Consider the following 17628-nt stretch of genomic DNA (forward strand, 5'->3'; position numbering starts at 1 on the left):
AAAAAGTAGATTCGATATATATCGAATGTGAGACTACGTACAAAACAAATTATCATTGGGCATCGTGAGGAATACCAATATGTACCCAATCACCAAATTTCATTGATCCAACGGTAAATCTATGGAAGTTATGCCCATTTACGTATTTGCTATAATAATCGAATCGTTTTTTCGATCTTACTGACATCTGTACTGTAAAATCCGCAATGCTATTGGTTTTAAATCCAGTCAATGGGTATCCACTATTTAATCCCTAGTAAGCTATGTCCTTGAATGTTAAATCCTACATGTTATAGCAATTCGATATATTTTAAGAAAAAGTAGATTCGATATATATCGAACGTGAGACTGAATACAAAACATACTACCATAGAGTATCGTGAGGAATACCAAGATGTACCTGTTTACCAAGTTTCATTGGTCCAACGTACACACTTATCAAGTTATGCCAATTTGCGTATTTGCTATACTAATCGAATCGTACTTTAGACACTGCTGACATCTGTACTGTAAAATCCGCAATCCTATTGATATCCCTTCTATGGTCACTCCCTTATCCCTGCCTTCTCTAATATCCCCGCTTTCAAAATTTAGCCTATGTTCTTATATTGGTGACGTAGACAGACGGGATGCGTGTATTTCTTACGGGGGCCCAATACAAAAAGATATAAATTCAAATCGATGTATCTTCAGTAGGAAACATAATATATCTAAATTATTTATGTGTGCGCATAATTCATTCTTTTCCTTACATATTGTTAGAATTTTTATCTCCGTAACTATGTAAATAAGCCCAAAAAATGGCTCAATGGAATACAACCTTGTATCGATCATAACTTCGAGTCTAATAAATCGATTCGCCTGATTTAACTTTTGTCGGATGAATGACATTTTCAGTCGTATTTTGTATGACATTCATGTTCAAAACTTGATTAATAAAAAAGTTATTAGCGATTAAAGCGTATCCAAGGAGATTCGTATCGATATAACTCGCACATGAATCGATCGAGCGGAATGGTCATCATTGCTAAAGTTGACCATTTTAATAATATTATTACTCTGAAAATTTCATTCCTCTAGCTTAAACGGTTGCTAAGATATTCAAGATTGCATGCTCCACAAAAAAATGGCGACAATGATTTTTCGCTTGCAGGACATTTTTCGGAATTTAATTATGAATAACCCAAGAGGGATACGGCGAAAGTAAGCTCAAACGTGAGGGTTCGGAGAACCCTCTAACGGTTTTTCTTGGAGATTCCAAATTTTCATATGGCACATGTCTCAACGCCGAAATCCAAGATTGAAAATTCGACCACCTCTACAATGGAAAGTCGAAATCGTTTATTCCTCGGAATTGTTTCGACATATGAAAATTTCGAGATAGCCAAAAAATCAACCAAAAAATCTAGTATCTTGCGTTTCAAGGAATTTGTCCTGCGATGATTGCAAGTTGGTCAAAAAAAATCCTAACGTAGTGCCATAAGAAAAGCATGGGGCACTTTCAAAAAATCATAAAAAATACTAAATATCAATTTATCGCAATGACAACCACACCAAAAAATCAACCAAAAAATCTAGTTTATGTCAATGGAATCTCATGTTCCTCACATATTTAAAAATACATAATAAAAGCGAAAAAGTTTTAGTCCCATAAGGCTCCAATGTTAATTCAAGTCGATATATCTCGAAAACCAATCGACTTTTTTAAGATTTCAGATTTTTCCTCCCGATGAATATTTTTTTACTTTTACGTCCAATAAGCCAAATATCCACACATATCACCAGTTTGGCTACTAATTTGTATCAATCACACAATCAGTGAATCAAATCCTAGCTATATAGGGACTTCAATGAAAACAAATGGTTTCTATTGTTTGTCGCCATAGAAATCATTTTCTCATTGACTGATTTGAAAAAAATCATTTGCATTACTCTTAAAATTGTATTCCAGACATCGAAAACTTAACGCTTAAAAAGTGTTTCTTTCAATGCCAAAAAGTGAATGTTTCCTAACAGCTTTTTCTACCATAATGACGTGCTACAAAACTTCTCGCGGAGATTAAGGTTGGAATTATGCCTCTTAGGGCCGTATTTTAAGACGTTCCTAGAGGAACGACTCTTCCCGTATGACGCGTTACTAGGGGGAAGTCAACCTCTAAGCGTTTTTTAAACGAACCTCTTCGTTTGTAGGACCAGCTCTATCTACAAGCATACCGATTGTCTCCCTACTATTTTGAGCATGGCTCAGACCATGCTACTAAATTGTAGGAACGGTTTCAAGGCCTAACATGGCGGAATGCGTTGATCACCTCCGGATTTTGGCATTTTTTTTTAGACACATGTGGCAATATGCGATCATAATGTAGTTAAAATGTCGCTTCTTTAACCGGTTGATGTTTATTTATTTCATCATATATGCCTGTTATAAGGAAACGTATAAAAAGAACGAAAAAGTGAAGTCCGTAATAGCAATGAAGTAAACAAACATTGCATCAACATGGACGCAGCATTTGCAAGGTACGTGATGGAAGAGCCGTATATTTATGTTGGAAGAATGCACCTAAGGGATAGGCAGAATCCCATTGAGTTTTATTCAGAAGCGGAATTCCTCCAGAGGTATCGCTTCTCGAAGAGAACGGTCTCAGACGTTTTATTACCTTATGTGAGGAGTGAGCGTTTAAGCAACCGTGGTTTGCCGATTCCGGATATTTTGAAGCTGCTAATTGCCTTGAGGTTTTACGCCACCGGGTCATTCCAGGTATGTGGTATCTTTTACGTAATATTTATAAATGTTTTTTTGTCGCGTTGATCATGTAATACATATTCAAATCCCTTTTGTAGTTAGTTTGCGGCGATCTGGCCGGGGTTACTCAGGGGACGGTGTGCAAAATTATTAAGGTATGCTTTCTCCTTAGTTTGGTACTTGTATGAGCGTAAAATTTCCATTTGTGGGGGGAGAGTTATAAGGCGTTTCATGACAAATATTTGGTAATCATTACAGAGCATCAGTAATGACCTGGTGGCAGTATTACCTCGGCACATGAAGTTTCCAAGTTCAGATGAAGATACTGCTCGATGCAAGAGATCTTTTTACGAAAAAGGTCAATTTCCTGGAGTGGTGGGTTGTATCGACTGCACCCATGTTCCGATTGTGAGTCCGGGGGGGGAGTTTGGCGAGTTGTACAGAAACCGGAAGGGGTGGTTTTCCCTAAATGTGCAGGTATGTATATTTTATTTACCAATTTATCGTCATCATGTTGCACCAAGTTGTTAGATTTCTCGATGTTACACTACTATTTATTCAAGTTTCTTCTGCACTACTATTTAGAATGCAATTTCATTGTTTTTATGTCAACAAGTGCTAAAGTGGAATCTTATAATTTCATTTTAATTTAGGTCGTTGCCGGTCCAAGTATGGAAATAATGGATATAGTTTGCAGATGGCAAGGTTCAGCTCATGATGCTAGAATTTTCCACAATAGTCGCCTTAAGCTGAAATTTGAGACCAATGAGGTGAAGGGCATCCTGCTAGGAGATAGTGGGTATCCTCTATTGCCATATCTTTTCACACCAGTTTTAAGACCAGTGTCTGCTTCTGAGAGGAGGTAAATAGGGAGAGAATTTGTGATTCACGTTGTAATTTTGACAAAAGTTATAGCACCTCAATGCCTTAAGTATGGTGATTTATGAAAACTAACCTTTCAGGTACAACATCTCCCACATTAGGACAAGGTGCACAGTGGAGCGTACATTTTGGGTGTGGAAACGTAGATTTCCATGCATCAGTATGAAGCTCCGCGTGAAGTTATTTACTGCACAGAAGGTCATTTTGGCTTGTGCAGTTCTTCGCAATGTGGCTATGCAGAATCATGATCCTATGCCTGATCGTATGCCAGCTATGCCCAGGTTGGAAGTCCCTGTACAAAGACTCCAACCTGTTCACGGTCGCCCAAATGCCATCCGGGCGGCAATCATAGAGAGGCATTTTGGTGAAGAGGTAATTATTTTTGGGAAAATTAATATGATATGAAAATTACCATTTCAACTCCATTTGGCTTACTTTATGTGATATCAAAGAAGGAAATGATATGCAGAAATTGAGATATGTATGACAATGGCTGGAAAGATTTCAATTTTAACTTCCATAATTTCATTTATTTTGAAAGCTCACTGATAAAATATGATTCGATTTGATTTAAGATTATATTCAGTGTACTCCATTGAGAATTCACCATGTTAATCTTCAGATCTAACAACAATGTGCTATTGACTTAGATTACTCATTATATGTAGCCCTGAAATTGTAAGGTACCTATGCATGTTCTAACGAAATCATACAATGTCATTTTTCTTTTAAATAGGTCAATGTTCTTGAACCTCAGAACGTGGCATAGGATTTGATTCTGCATAAACACAATGAGAAGAACTTCACGACCCCAAAAATCTTGTGTGAAGTAAATAACTTCATGTGGCATGGCACCTTGTCCCAGGAAGCAGACCTAAGGTATAGAGGATACTTACTGACTCCAAGGATATCATTTGTCTCATTGGTCTATGCATGCCATCTTTTTTGGAAAATTTTGCATCATGAGCTTCAACTTGTCATTTGTAAACATATCCATTATTTCTATTATTGGGTAAAACATCTCTGTACAATTCGCCGAGTAGGGAGCATGGTTGCAGTGCAATCCACAACTCCAGGACTGCTTGCATTGCGCAGTATCTTATGCTGAAATTGGCAACTTCATCTCGAGGCAAATTATGGTTTGAAAATATCCGGATGAGGCAAACCGCGGTTGCTGAGGAATTCTACTTCTGAATTAATGGGATTCTGCCAATCCCTTTTGTGTATTCTTCCAACATAAATGCACGTGTCTGCCATCACGTACTTTCATAGTGAATTGTTCAATTGCAATGGATCTTAATAAATAAATTATGTTATTCGGATTTAAAACCATGTATGTAGTTCCTTCATTTCCCTTTTTGCTCTAGGCTCCCACAAGTTTTGCATGTTCCTTGCAATGCATGAATATGGATAGCAAAATGAAGCATATGAAAAGAGCTATAATTACTTCTCATGGCTATAACCCTAATTTCAGGCCTCTATCTGCGTGGAAATTAATTTAATGTTTTATGTATTATACATACTAAAATTTATCTAGCAGGCACATCCATGGACCATCGGACCATGTTATGCCCTTTCAATTTGGCCATTTCATATTTGTGAGGAAATACAATGTCATGGAAAAATAATCATGAACGATGAATAGGTAATCAGATAATATGACAAAAAATGGGCTTTGACAATTAAATTTCAGGAAATTAATAAAATTAAACAATTCTGTATTGAAATTAGCATCATTTAAAGAAAACCTTAGCAAAATTACTTTTCATTAAAACCTGAAGAGGTAGTCAGTCCCCATAATGAAACATGACTGTATGATGGTAGGACTGATCATAGGGAAGAGCAACAGGGGAGGGTTATTCAAGATCTACCCACTTTCCATATTCTATGCTGCTAACATATCTTACAACAAGGAGAAGGTAATAAAAAATGTAAAGCAGGAACTTGATGTCAGCAATGGACCACTAGTACATTGGAGAATTGAATCAAGAGCTATACTCAATCAACCTTCATATTAATGACAGATGTGATAAACTACATAGAATATCAAATGAAATCTAAAAAAAAGCCTCCTACAAAGGCAGCAATACCTTGCACAGCAGTGAAATTACTAATTAGGGGAGTTGTGTAAGCATAGTATTTCATTAGCATTAAATTATTTTCATTCATGGGAGGTATTAAGAGAGATCGTTCACATGAAAGCAACTATATGCTAGAGTCACTATGGTTAACCATGATGCATTAATGACTGACATGTCAGCATAAATATTACTCACTCAATTTGCTAAACGAAAGTTTTTCCAATGAATAGTTTGTGTTACCTTCAGCAATATGTTAAAGTGATCCAAAAACTGCTTTGTATTAAACCACAAAACTACACCTTTAATGGTGACCACTCATGGTGAGAAAGGAATGCATAAAATTAAATATAATTATTACATTACGTATTGCTTTTACCTACGTCACCGAATTACCTGAACAGATTGAAAGAAAGAGTAGTTAAAGGAATGGGAAATGCAGCTAAATAACATTATCCATGTTCAATTGAATTAAACTTTATTTAAAATTTAAAAATAAATAAATAAATACAAAATAATTACAAAGGAAGGACGAAGTTGTTGGTTGACAGACAAAAGATATTTCTGAGAGCAAGAAGAGGATGCAAAATCAAATGCAAAGAAGGCAAAATTGCTGGTTGGATGTGCAGAATTACATGAGGAAGAGTTGGGATATGGCTAATGAAAGGCAGGAGTCAAGCAGGATGGAAAATAGTCATGCAGGTGCAGAGGATCTCTTTCCAGTTACAAAAAGGGCACCATCACCAGGGGAAATGGTCCATGAGAAGGCATGGAAGCAGGCGGGAGTAATGGCATCTTAAATGACACAGACGCATCCAGCAGTCCGGGAGAGAGAAGCAGGAACAGGAAGCACACCAACGCCAAGATAGAGGAGGAATTCATAGAGGTGTATCTGAAAGCTTACAAAGAAGTTGGCATATAAGCATATGATGCATACAAACTCCACACAACAATACAGATGTAATTTGGCCCCTCAAATCATGCATTACAACTTCATATCAATATGCAAATACAATGGTCATTCACATGCTTTTATTTACAATCATTCATTTAAGGGAGCATTGCATGGATTAAATGTTATCATGCTGGGTTTCATAACTGCAAGACTTCATACAATGAAAAGTTGGCTATGCATTTGAAAGTTTGAGTTCCCACAACTAATATGCCAATTCTGCAGAAAACTGAAACATGCATCAAACTTAACATACATATATTTTGTTTTCATTATCCCTAAAATTGGCTGATTTTAATGAATGTACTTTCCTGAATAGCCATTGGATTAGAATCATAAGCAAATAACTTTAAAGATAACAAGATAATGGAGGATTTTAACAAGAAATACGCTGGCAACACCTTTACCTAGGTGAAAGAACGCACATATTAGGGATAGTGAGTAACCAAGTAATGAATCCAGTAAGAAATAACTTTTTTATTTTCCAGTATTTTAAAGTTATTGAAAAATAAAGACATGCCAGTCCTATAATTAAAAGCTATTAAGAGAAAATAGAGAAATCAAAAAATAAAAAAGATGTGTGACCATGACATGCATTATTCAAGAACCAATGAGAAAGTACCTTAAGCTTCATTGTCAATTCCTGTCAATACACACTTCAGTGAAATTTTAAATAAAACCAAATTAAAGGAAGTACTTCATACCTTGATGAATTTAATCTTTTAATGGGGGATAATAAAAAACTTCAATAACGGGCAAATGGAATGAGTGGAAACAGAAATGTGTTCATGAAGAACTGGAGGTATTCCCTCCAAAAGCAGTCTGCCACTGGTAGAGATATTATTTCATGCTGTAGATGTTTCATTTATCACTATTCCAAGCACATCATCAAACAACAAGATAAAGAACAATGGAATGTCCTAGAAATTAAAAGGAATGCTATGCTTATTGTAAGTTAGCTATTTGCAGAAATGTTATTCATCAAGAGGTGTATTAAAAATTTTGGAATGAACACTGATGCATTATGAACTCACAATAGGAATGATTATTGCCTCACGTTCACATTTAAGATTCTACTCATGTATTTGGCTGTTACTAAACTTGTTTCATCTTCAGCATAGTAATATATCATAACAAGTACCACACGCTTCCGCTTCGCCTCCTCCGTTTGAAGCTGTATACTTAAGATACGCCTCTTAAATTCCTCCTCCATCTGGATGGTCTTTCCAGCAGCCTTGGCGTTGGCTAGCTCCTGTTCCTTGATTGCGCATGCAATCTCTGCTTCTCTCTTCCGGATCCGCTGGATGGCATCCTCCTTTTCATTATAAGATGCCATGTGCTCCAGCCTAGCTTCCATCTCCTTCTCAATGGCCGCTTCCCTGGTAAATCGTGCCCTTTTCGAACTGGAAGAGGTCCCTGCACCTTGAATCCTCGGAGTGTATGCTTCCTCTACCGGTCTTTCGTCACAATCTGAGGAAACATCATAAAATACACCATTGATTAATGAAAAACATGAGATACTTAACATTCCTGGAAATGGTATCAAGAAACTCAACTTAAACTTGATTATATTTGATATCCAATAACAACTTCCATAAGTCGCAGGAAAATAAGAACATAATACACAAAGGCTAGTACGATACAGTAAAATTTCTCTTAAAAGAAGTGTTATTCTTTCATGGAAAATCATGATACTGTACACCACTACTAATTTTTGGCTGGCAGATGTTATATGTGATACTTTTTTGATTGTTGTTAATCTCAGTGTGACACTATGGAATTCCCTTCATTAATGATAGGTACATAATCCTTATTTTCAATCAACTTGCCTGATATCTCAGAAACGTTGGGAGGAAGCAAACACTCCGAGGTCCCAACCCTACCCACCGTGGAAACGCTGGGGACCGGCAATGCATCGCAGTCTCCAGCATTCGGCGGTGAGTAGGAGATGGACGACATGGCAATTTCCATCTCTGGTGGCAAATCTTCCCTGCTGGTGGACGGCATAGGTCCGCCACCAGTCCTCATCCTCTCCTGCCTTTCATCAGCCAGCTCTTTCCTCTTTCTCATCTTCAGGTTATCCCAACTCTTCCTCAATTGCTTGGCGGTGCGCTATAATGGCGAGAAATTATCGCTAACATTGAGGTTTACGACACAAAATAAATTACTGGACAAACTAAAAATCAATATCCATCAATACAGCCACAATTTATGATGCTACGTTTATTAAAAAATTACTTACTTTAACAATTACAACTACTCCGCCACCATTGTGGAGTAGTTGTAATCATTACCGCTACCACGCCGATACCAAAAGCTCACAACAATAATTCCAATAGCATTCCATAACATGGAATTATTATTGTGAAGCTTTTGGTCTCGGCGTTGGAAAGTAACATTTATTTGTATTGCATGGCGTGAATCATATTTCATCTTGCATTGCTAATGAAGGGAAATACGTTACAAGTAAAATCTCTGACAGCGACTTAATCACAAAGGTTTTTTGCAATCTACTACCAAAATGCACTTAAGGATTCCAGCAAAGAATGGAAAACAAACTTCAAAGTTTTATCAACCGATTCTAAACCCCGAAGCCAATGAATGATCCAGGAACTTAAGTAGCGTTCAAAAAAGTCCTTCTTCTGAACAGAGTTATACGAGTTATGCAGAACCTATCCTACAATCGCACAATACATTCATAACCATCATACTTCCAAAGTTACTTACCTTCCGCACAAATTCATTAGAATTAAATTCTTCCTGCACATCCAACCAGGCTTTCGCCTTCTTCGCATTTGATAATGCATCCGTCTTCTTGCTCTCCAAAACCTCCTGATGCTTAACTATGATGTCAACCAACAACTTCGTCTCTTCCCTTGTGAGCCGAACCATACGTCGGTCCTCCATATTTCTGTCTGTTTCTGTTTCGCGCAATGAACTGTGGGCAGCAAACGTCACACGAAACGTCAAGGACGCGTGACGTAGATATGAGAATTTCAGCGAGCAGCTCAACACTCACTACTTCGAAGAGGAAGAGATTGCTTTCGTAGTAGGAACGTTCTTGACTGCGAATAGTAGGTGGAGATACATCTCTAACTCTCCCCACTCCGGCGAAGAGTAAGAGAAAGAGATTCGTTTAAAAATACGGCCCTTAGCCCTACAACCGTCCTGGCAATAGATTTGTAAATTTGTCAAAAATTTTTGTGGAACGTTTTGAGGATGAAAAAAAGATGACAATTCGTTCATGAAGACATTTTTTACTAAGAATAGCGCAATTAACGCTGTTTAATGCTTAAATACTATTTTCGGGTGCCCTGCACAATCTTTTTATCATTGGTAAGGTCTCACTGTTAACTGTTTTTGCAATTTTTATCATACTTAGCAGCACCAATATCACCAAAAAATTACCTACTTACTCCTTGAATAGCATGCAAATCTCCCGAAGCTCTCAATATTAACAAAGTTGGGGCAAAAGATACTTAAATAAAAATAAAAATGAGCGCATTGACCCTTTCTCGCTGTTAGGAGACCCAATCGATTGAAATTCAGATTAGTAGGAGCAGATATCAAGCTTTGTGATATTAAAAATTAAAAGAGGTGAAAGATTTTGTCATTTATAAGTTTTCAGCTGCTAAAAATACAAATATTAATATTCAAAACATGTAGTTTCTTATGTATCGGATTATTATGTTCGAAATTCCGCTTTTTCCAATTTCATATCGTAATAGATCTCACAGAGATACCTGATAAAAAAATTTTGTCAAGTTAGATAAAAACTTGTAATCATTTAGAGGGAATACGTCTTTCTTTAAGAAATTGAAAAAGAATGGCGTGTAAACATGCTAGAGGCCACATATCGGGGATTTATTTCGCTCTAGATATTTGTATCGAGCCATAGTCGACATTTGGTCTCATGTCAACTGCTTTCTCTGATAAAATATATCAATGTAGAATCGACTATTAAAATTTATAGTCCTTATCTTCATCCTTTTTATTGCATTCTTTATTGCAGTTATTTCTGTTTTCGATCAATATAACTTCTAAATATGTGACATTCATTGATTACCATGGCATTGAATGTGGGGATCGGGTTGATGTGGTAGCCAGAGTGTAGGCTTCCTATCCCGTGGGCTCGGGTTTAAATCCCGGTGGTGGCAGAGAAATTTCAGAGACTGCCCGATCCCTGCTGGAATGGTGTGTGGAGTACATTTCAAGCGCAACGCTCCGTCCGTCGGAAGGGATGTTGAGCCATGATCCCCTTGGCGTCATTCGTTATGAGCTGGCTAATGTCGACGCCGTGTTTCTCTCCACCCTACCCTATCTACCCTTCCCTCATGGCGCGAATGATCTCAGCTGTCGATCGCCTCCTCCAAATACCATACGATATGAGCATTTTATGCGAAATTATTGAAAGGTACTCAACTATACAGTTTTTTAATGGGCTATGCATGCTTGGCTGAAAACACTATCAAAGAGTTGGTCGCTTCACAAGGCTCACTTTTATCCTTGTTCTCTCATTCAACTAAAAAATTAATTCGCAGAACGAGAATGGAAATTAACGGAAGTACATTAGCCAGGGATGTCAAATACCGCATTATTCATACTACTCATCAATTGGGGTAAAGATATACGTAGCCAGTTAATTGACTCTAGGTCAAACAGGAAATCATCTTGTCTACGGGTATCAGTTAGATGACATAACTATATTCTTCTCTTTGGCTCGAATTTAGACAAACCTTAATCTTTTATTGAAATAATTCATAGAATATGATTTACTTTCCGGCTTTGAGTCATGCAACGTTTATTTTTCTCGAAAATTTTTAAATGGTTGATAGTTAGTAGTGTCCATTATGTCCCCTAGTTATATGTTCGAATGGTAATTAATCTACAACATGAAATGATCTAATCACTTTTTGAAATCATTCGTCACTTTTATAATGCAAACTAGATACTATAGCTTGGATGAGGGTTTTAGTGTCAACAAGTTCCATTGCGATGATAACCCACTCGCCTTAGTTTTTCGTCTTTTTACTTATATTATAGGCATTGAGAGCTCTTCCAGTATATTTGGCAAAGCCAACTCATATGTACTGGCATGTCTTGTGATCGGAAATATACGCTTCTTATCATAAAAAATATTCCAGCTAACCTAACATCTTGTCTTCAAGTCATCATCAAAGTCTTTAGCAGCGGAAACGTGAATTTGACTTTTTCTTGCTTGCCTAATATCTTTCCCTTGTGTAAAAGATTTCACCTCTCACTCCCTTCTCAATAACTGAGTAAATAGTTTTAAAATCGATTACTTAATGTTTCAATATTTTCTTTATTTTTGATACATTTAATAAAGACTGAGTTGCACACGTCAGATGGTATTAGAGGAATTACCGCTTAGACTTGTGGAAAGCAATTATCATGAATTATTGTACTCATTTTTAACTAGGTGAATGCTTAGCATGAGCTGCAAAATATCAGCAGCATATTTGGATTTGCGACTATTTTAGTTGCTGAAAAAAATGTAGCAAAAAGAGAGGGAGAAAAAAACCGTAAGGGCGAAAAATCTCCCCGTTATTTCTTCAGTTTTTCCAAAACTTCGAACTACTTGACTGCATGCCGAGTGATTCAATCGTTTGCAATAAAATCATTTTTAATGCAATATAAATTCCCTACAATTCTAATGAAGCAAATGGAACAACTGCGGGACTCAGCTGTGCACCATTAAAATTGAAAATGACTGATTTGAAAATTCTCAAGAAATTAGACGAGAAGATTATGAGGTGGATCTGTGACCCTACAAGGGAAGTAGATAGAATGAAGAGTTGAGACGATTATGGAGATAAGTATAATTCTAGAAGACTAGATATCGTTGGATCCTCTGGGACCCTACGAATGGCTTGGGTATCTCATAAAGATAGAATGGGAATTAAAATAATGCCTAAATGTATTCTCAGTAGGTGGATAGTGGGGGTCAGGAAAAGAGGTACCTAGACCACGGTAGATATGGTACAAGATGTGGAAGGAGCCCTGAAGGGAAAGGAATAATAGGCGAATCCATACTGTATAGCTGTAGAAGATGATGATGATGGTAATACATAGTCATAGCCTTAATACTATGGAAATTCTTTACTATAGAGATCTATTCTATTTTTGGGGATTTTTCCACTTTTGTCACCTCTAAGGGAAAGCTCTGGGTTGCTACCTCTTGCAGTATGTACCCGAAAAAAGTTTCTGGGTAAGGCCTCTTGCAGCTTCACGAAGGAAATTTCTCTAATCAATCCGTTGGGTATTTTCAGAATTAAATCATACTCCTCGACAAACTTAAAGCGAAAAGTAAATCTTATCTAGCGAATCGTATGTATGCATCTATGACTTCTACCGTACTTTTGGTCGTACCGAAGGGCGGAGCGTGGCGATACGGCAGCAGGTGATCTTTGGCGTATTCCATCGGTTACTCCAAGCGCCACTCTGAGAGGCGAGCCAGGGTAGGGCCGCATGGTCCAGCCGAGGGCGGCCGCAAGAGTGACCGGCCGGAGGGCCGCGGTGGCGCCGGCAGCTGACGCACCCGACACCCGGTGACGCCTCGGCCATCGACCGCCGACTCGCCCGCCCTCGGCCGGCCGCAACGCACATCGGGTTGATTGGCGTGGTCCGGTGAACTAAAATCCAGCGATGTGGTTGTCAATCTGAAACTTGGTGACATTGTTTTATCGATTAATCCGGTGAATTAACCTCTTTGGCGTGCTCTGTGGTGTGCACTAATTTCTTTTTCTTTGGCACATCCATCTAAACAGTCATCTACTTTTGCTACAGAGATCGAAAATAAAAAAAATAGCTTGATATCATCAACGATCTAAGCATCAATGGCCAAGGGTGAATAATGATGTGTAGCACCGCGCGCGGCCATCATATTTCCTTTGAGCTAATCACTCCTGGCAGCCCTTTAACTAAACTTCATATTAAACACGTTTTCATCTAAGAATCAGCGCGTTTCGGTTTTATCCAAGCAACTTTCCTCTGATTTTTTGAGAAAAAGGAACGCATAATATGAGATGTTCTCCTGTTTCTAAAGATAATCAATATAATATTGGAAAATAATTTAAACTATCATCTAAGTACTATAATTCTACGTACCTGAATGGTAACATTCCATGGTATAATGTCGAAACTGGTAAACTAATTTTTTAATTTTTTGCACCTCGATGTCAAGTTCGGAAGCTGGCCGCGATCACCGTCCGTACTTCCATGAAAACGTTAACTTTCGGCAACAAAAACAGATAGGTTACTAATAGCAATATTTAGCGATAATAAAACTTTGGCCGGTCCTCCTGAATGTGATGCACTTAACTCCAATCTCATTGACTCCAATTGAAAAGTACCAAAATTCTCACGTTGGATTCTCGACTCGAGTTCTCGGAGGCAGGCCATCCGCCGCGGCGACCGCCACTCCCTCCACACCTCTGTCCGCATCACCCGGTGACCGTTGGCCTCTCCCAGCGTCCCACACCCGACCGGCTGACGCCACAAAATGTCTCCCGCCCTCCACCGAAAATCATTATATCCCACCCTTTCCTGTCCTTCCCGGGTGGAGACTCAAAATGTGTGCGCTTGTGTGAGTGTGTGAGCTATGGTTGTAGCGAGTGGTCAAGGCTTGAGTATGCAAAGTGTATTAAAAACCCACGTGTGGTCAACGAAGCATTTTGGTTTCAGTTGCGGGGTGGGTGGGGGCAATGGATTTGACGGCCTGGCCTTTTTGTCCTCGGCCCGCCCCAAAGAGTGTCAATGATTTTACATCCAGGCATTTCGTTGGTATTTCGTTGATCCATCATTAATTAACAACGTTATTAATGATGTCACTGTTCGTTTATTGCGTAGACAGCCATCTAAAAGTCTATAAATTAATAAGGTGTCCTGAGTTTTACCTCAAATTTCACGTTTATTTCCATTCCAATTTGTCGATGAAAATAGTGAAATAAAAAATAATAACATATATACACGGGCATATAATGTTTACAAAGAAATTTGGGATCAATGAAATTTTAATTATTAATCTATGTCTAAATGAGATGAATAGATTCATGTTACGATAATAGAATTCAGTTGCTTATTTATACCTCTATTCAGAGTTCTGCTGTAATCCGTGGATACTGATGGCATTGCACATATTGAATTTCGTAGTCAAGATTTATTGAGTGGCTTAGCTATATTGCTCACTATATTGACGTGCCACTACTCGAGTTTCATAGAACAAATTCCAAAATGACACGACCACTTCGCGGATTGATCAAGCCCTTTCTTCTGTCACTGGTTGTTGACAGTTTAAAAATTGGTCGCAATAGTTGTACTGGATGGTTTGAAATTAGTGGCCTACAATTGATCTTGAAAGAGGTTGAAACCTGCTATTGATGTTTTTATTGGCTTTCAGATGAAAACTGGTCACTGAGCGAAATTCTGAAATCTATTCCAGCGGTGAAAATGTTTTCCTCGAAATTTTTTCATTTTTGTCATTTTTACCCTTTTCTAACTTTTCCAAAAAATACAAATTTTTCCATAGATTTAAATAAAATGTACTATTTTGAAGTGAATGTAATTTTATGTCATTTATTGAAGTTATAAAAGATGTCAGTGGAAATCATTGTATCTTAAATTTAGAAATCTACTATTGGTACTCACAGAAACGTAATTACCTTCTTATTTTTCCTTTCCACGCTGCGCCTCTACCTAATTCCAAGACTTGTGAGAAGGCAGATCTACAACAGGAATACCCGAGGGTGTAAGGAGCAGCAGTCAGACCTCAGGGGAGATGAAAGTATGTAGCTCTATTTATTTTCTTAAATCTATTTCATGCGAGTATTAATTTTATTAAGAGCATAAGTATGATAGGAAAAGGATTTTGAGCTGTCGCTTGATCCTTTGGATCGTTATGTCATCCTCAGCCAAATTTATTCAATTAGACTTCTAATCCAGGAGAAACATTGGAGATACATGTTTCAGGACCTTTTCCTGGTGCTAAACATGCAAAAATACAAGAAGTTTGTTAAAATATAATATTTGTAGATTTTAGAATAACAGACATTTTTGTTTTTGTTAAGAAATTATTTAATTTTACCAAAAATGTACCGAAAACTAATATTATCTGTCAGATGTATGCTAAATATACTGCAAACCTTTGAAAACTTATTCAGCTGAAATTGTCTGACATTAGTTGAAAATCAGAGAATCTACATAAGCATCACACTAATTCGTCCAGCTTGCTTCAATGCATTCATTGTACATATGATAAACAAATCTCATCCGGATATTTGATAAATTTAGCTTAATAATATGTATTTATTGGGTATTTATTCTTTGTATTTTCCTCAAGCTGGCAAATACCTTATTTAGACTAGTGTAGACGTTTCCTTAGACCACTGTGGCTTTCCAGTTTCTCTGGAAGAGAACATAATTGCTCGCGCTCCGTTGTGTGCTTGCATTAAAAATAGATTTTGCGATTAATATTGTAAATATTTTTACTAATTTTCACTTTTGAGTGTTAGTGCTAAAGAAAATGTATTTTTATTAGAATATTTTTCACTATCAAGAAAAGTATGTGGATTTCAACCATTTTAACTGCTAGTCATGATGACCTACAGGGTAAAAGGAGCGACGCAAGAATTTACACAACCAGAATTCATTTAGCACAGGAACAAAAATTCCTGCACGAGAGATATAAGTATTGCTTGCTACGGCAGTTCCATTAATGACAATGGAAGCATTGTTTTGTGTGACTATCATTCTCTCCTCTATCCGAGGTCCACGTCGGAGAGAGAGAAAAATATCGCCAACCGAGGAGGATCATTCATAATTCGCCTCCCATGTGTTCCTCTCTCCACACCATTCAACATCCCTTCCTGAAAACTGTCCGCTTCGTGACCCCAGTCACATCCTTTTTTTATTTTTATTCACCGTTTATGCAAAGACGACCCACCGCTCACGACCCCACGTTCTTTTACTTCGTCAGAAAATTCCGCGCTGCCACACGGACACCCCTGCCTCGCCTTTCGAGCGTGGCCCCCAATAAAAAGAAATGAGCGCGTCGCTCGCGCAATATTCGATCTGCTGTGAAATCACGAAGCTTAAGAGTTCGCGTTCGACTCGGGACAAAAGGTTTGGGCACGAGCCAGATTGGTGAATTGAGGCGACCCACGGACTGTTCGAATGGCGCCCATTATTTGACGCTCCGGTCGCATTCGACGGCCCGGGTCAGGATAAATTACATGCGTCATAAGTCCAAACTGTGGCGGCAAGACGCTGTGTGGGATTCGAATCAAACCGACCTCGGATTGCCAGCGTGTGACTGCCCTCTTATCAATCATACTGTCCTTTTGGAAATCATTTGTGTGTTTTGAATCATTTAGCGATATATCTCCTGGTCAAAAGGAAAAATAAAAGGTTGCGAACCTTTTCATTGAGGGAAGTTTATAGCCCGTATAGAGTTTGGTTGTAGATGCCTCTCGTGTGTTATGGATCTCTTTGCGAGGTATTTCATTATTTTAAGGCGGATATTAATTAGTAAAATGGGCGTGGTGCAAATTTTTGTTGGAATTAGTGTTTGTTCATTATATGCTATAATATATATGATAAATACTTTCCACTTATGTTGCCTCAAACCATACTCAATTTTACTTTTATTTTTCATTTATTTCCATATTATCTACCGCTGCATCTTGCATCATCTATAGCAAGCCCTTGCTTATGAGTACCTATAAGGCAAAGCTGTGGTGATGATTACGCTTATCATAAGCACCGTTAGATTTTATTTCACTTTCACGCTCATGCTTAAAGTGAATGAGTCTGGTAAAAATAGTAAATGTGGCAAAGAATTTCAAATTTAATTTAAAAGAAATAGTTATTATTTTTGGGACGATCTTAGACCGAACTTTACTGCTTTTACCTTCGCGAAGTATTATTTCTACTCCGGGAAATTCATTCTAAATAAT

At 37.8% G+C, this 17628-nt stretch overlaps 2 protein-coding genes across 3 annotated transcripts; one reads left to right on the top strand and one right to left on the bottom strand.

Moving 5' to 3' along the window:
* Positions 1–2090: 2090 nt before the first annotated feature.
* LOC124159475 (putative nuclease HARBI1) lies at positions 2091–4941 on the top strand. Its single transcript, XM_046535305.1, has 6 exons — positions 2091–2758; positions 2842–2898; positions 3002–3220; positions 3397–3605; positions 3706–3997; positions 4362–4941. Exons 1-6 carry the CDS (start codon positions 2498–2500, stop codon positions 4392–4394), a joined length of 1071 nt encoding a protein of 356 aa, XP_046391261.1. The 5' UTR covers positions 2091–2497; the 3' UTR covers positions 4395–4941.
* A 1223-nt stretch (positions 4942–6164) lies between these two features.
* On the bottom strand, positions 6165–9799 carry LOC124159482 (myb/SANT-like DNA-binding domain-containing protein 3). Of its 2 annotated transcripts, XM_046535324.1 has the most exons (4): positions 9383–9799; positions 8485–8767; positions 7797–8125; positions 6165–6602 (listed from the first exon to the last, which is right to left on the bottom strand). In XM_046535324.1, the coding sequence occupies exons 1-4, from the start codon at positions 9560–9562 to the stop codon at positions 6582–6584; spliced, it is 813 nt and encodes a 270-aa protein (XP_046391280.1). In that variant the 5' UTR covers positions 9563–9799; the 3' UTR covers positions 6165–6581. The 2 variants fall into 2 exon arrangements, with proteins under 2 accessions (XP_046391280.1, XP_046391273.1); XM_046535317.1 differs by lacking the exon at positions 6165–6602 and having other exon boundaries at positions 7100–8125.
* Between the last annotated feature and the right edge of the window lie 7829 nt (positions 9800–17628).

Source organism: Ischnura elegans, chromosome 1, assembly GCF_921293095.1.
Source record: "Ischnura elegans chromosome 1, ioIscEleg1.1, whole genome shotgun sequence".
Classification (NCBI taxonomy): Eukaryota; Metazoa; Arthropoda; class Insecta; order Odonata; family Coenagrionidae; genus Ischnura; species Ischnura elegans.

Coding starts and splice junctions, on each gene's coding strand:
- LOC124159475 (XM_046535305.1), top strand. CDS start 2,498: ATGGACGCAGCATTTGCAAGGTACGTGATGGAAGAGCCGTATATTTAT. Junction 2,899..3,001: donor CGGTGTGCAAAATTATTAAG/GTATGCTTTCTC, acceptor TAATCATTACAG/AGCATCAGTAATGACCTGGT. Junction 3,998..4,361: donor AGAGGCATTTTGGTGAAGAG/GTAATTATTTTT, acceptor TCTTTTAAATAG/GTCAATGTTCTTGAACCTCA.
- LOC124159482 (XM_046535317.1), bottom strand. CDS start 9,562: ATGGAGGACCGACGTATGGTTCGGCTCACAAGGGAAGAGACGAAGTTG. Junction 8,768..9,382: donor CTAATGAATTTGTGCGGAAG/GTAAGTAACTTT, acceptor TCGCCATTATAG/CGCACCGCCAAGCAATTGAG. Junction 8,126..8,484: donor CAACGTTTCTGAGATATCAG/GCAAGTTGATTG, acceptor ATGTTTCCTCAG/ATTGTGACGAAAGACCGGTA.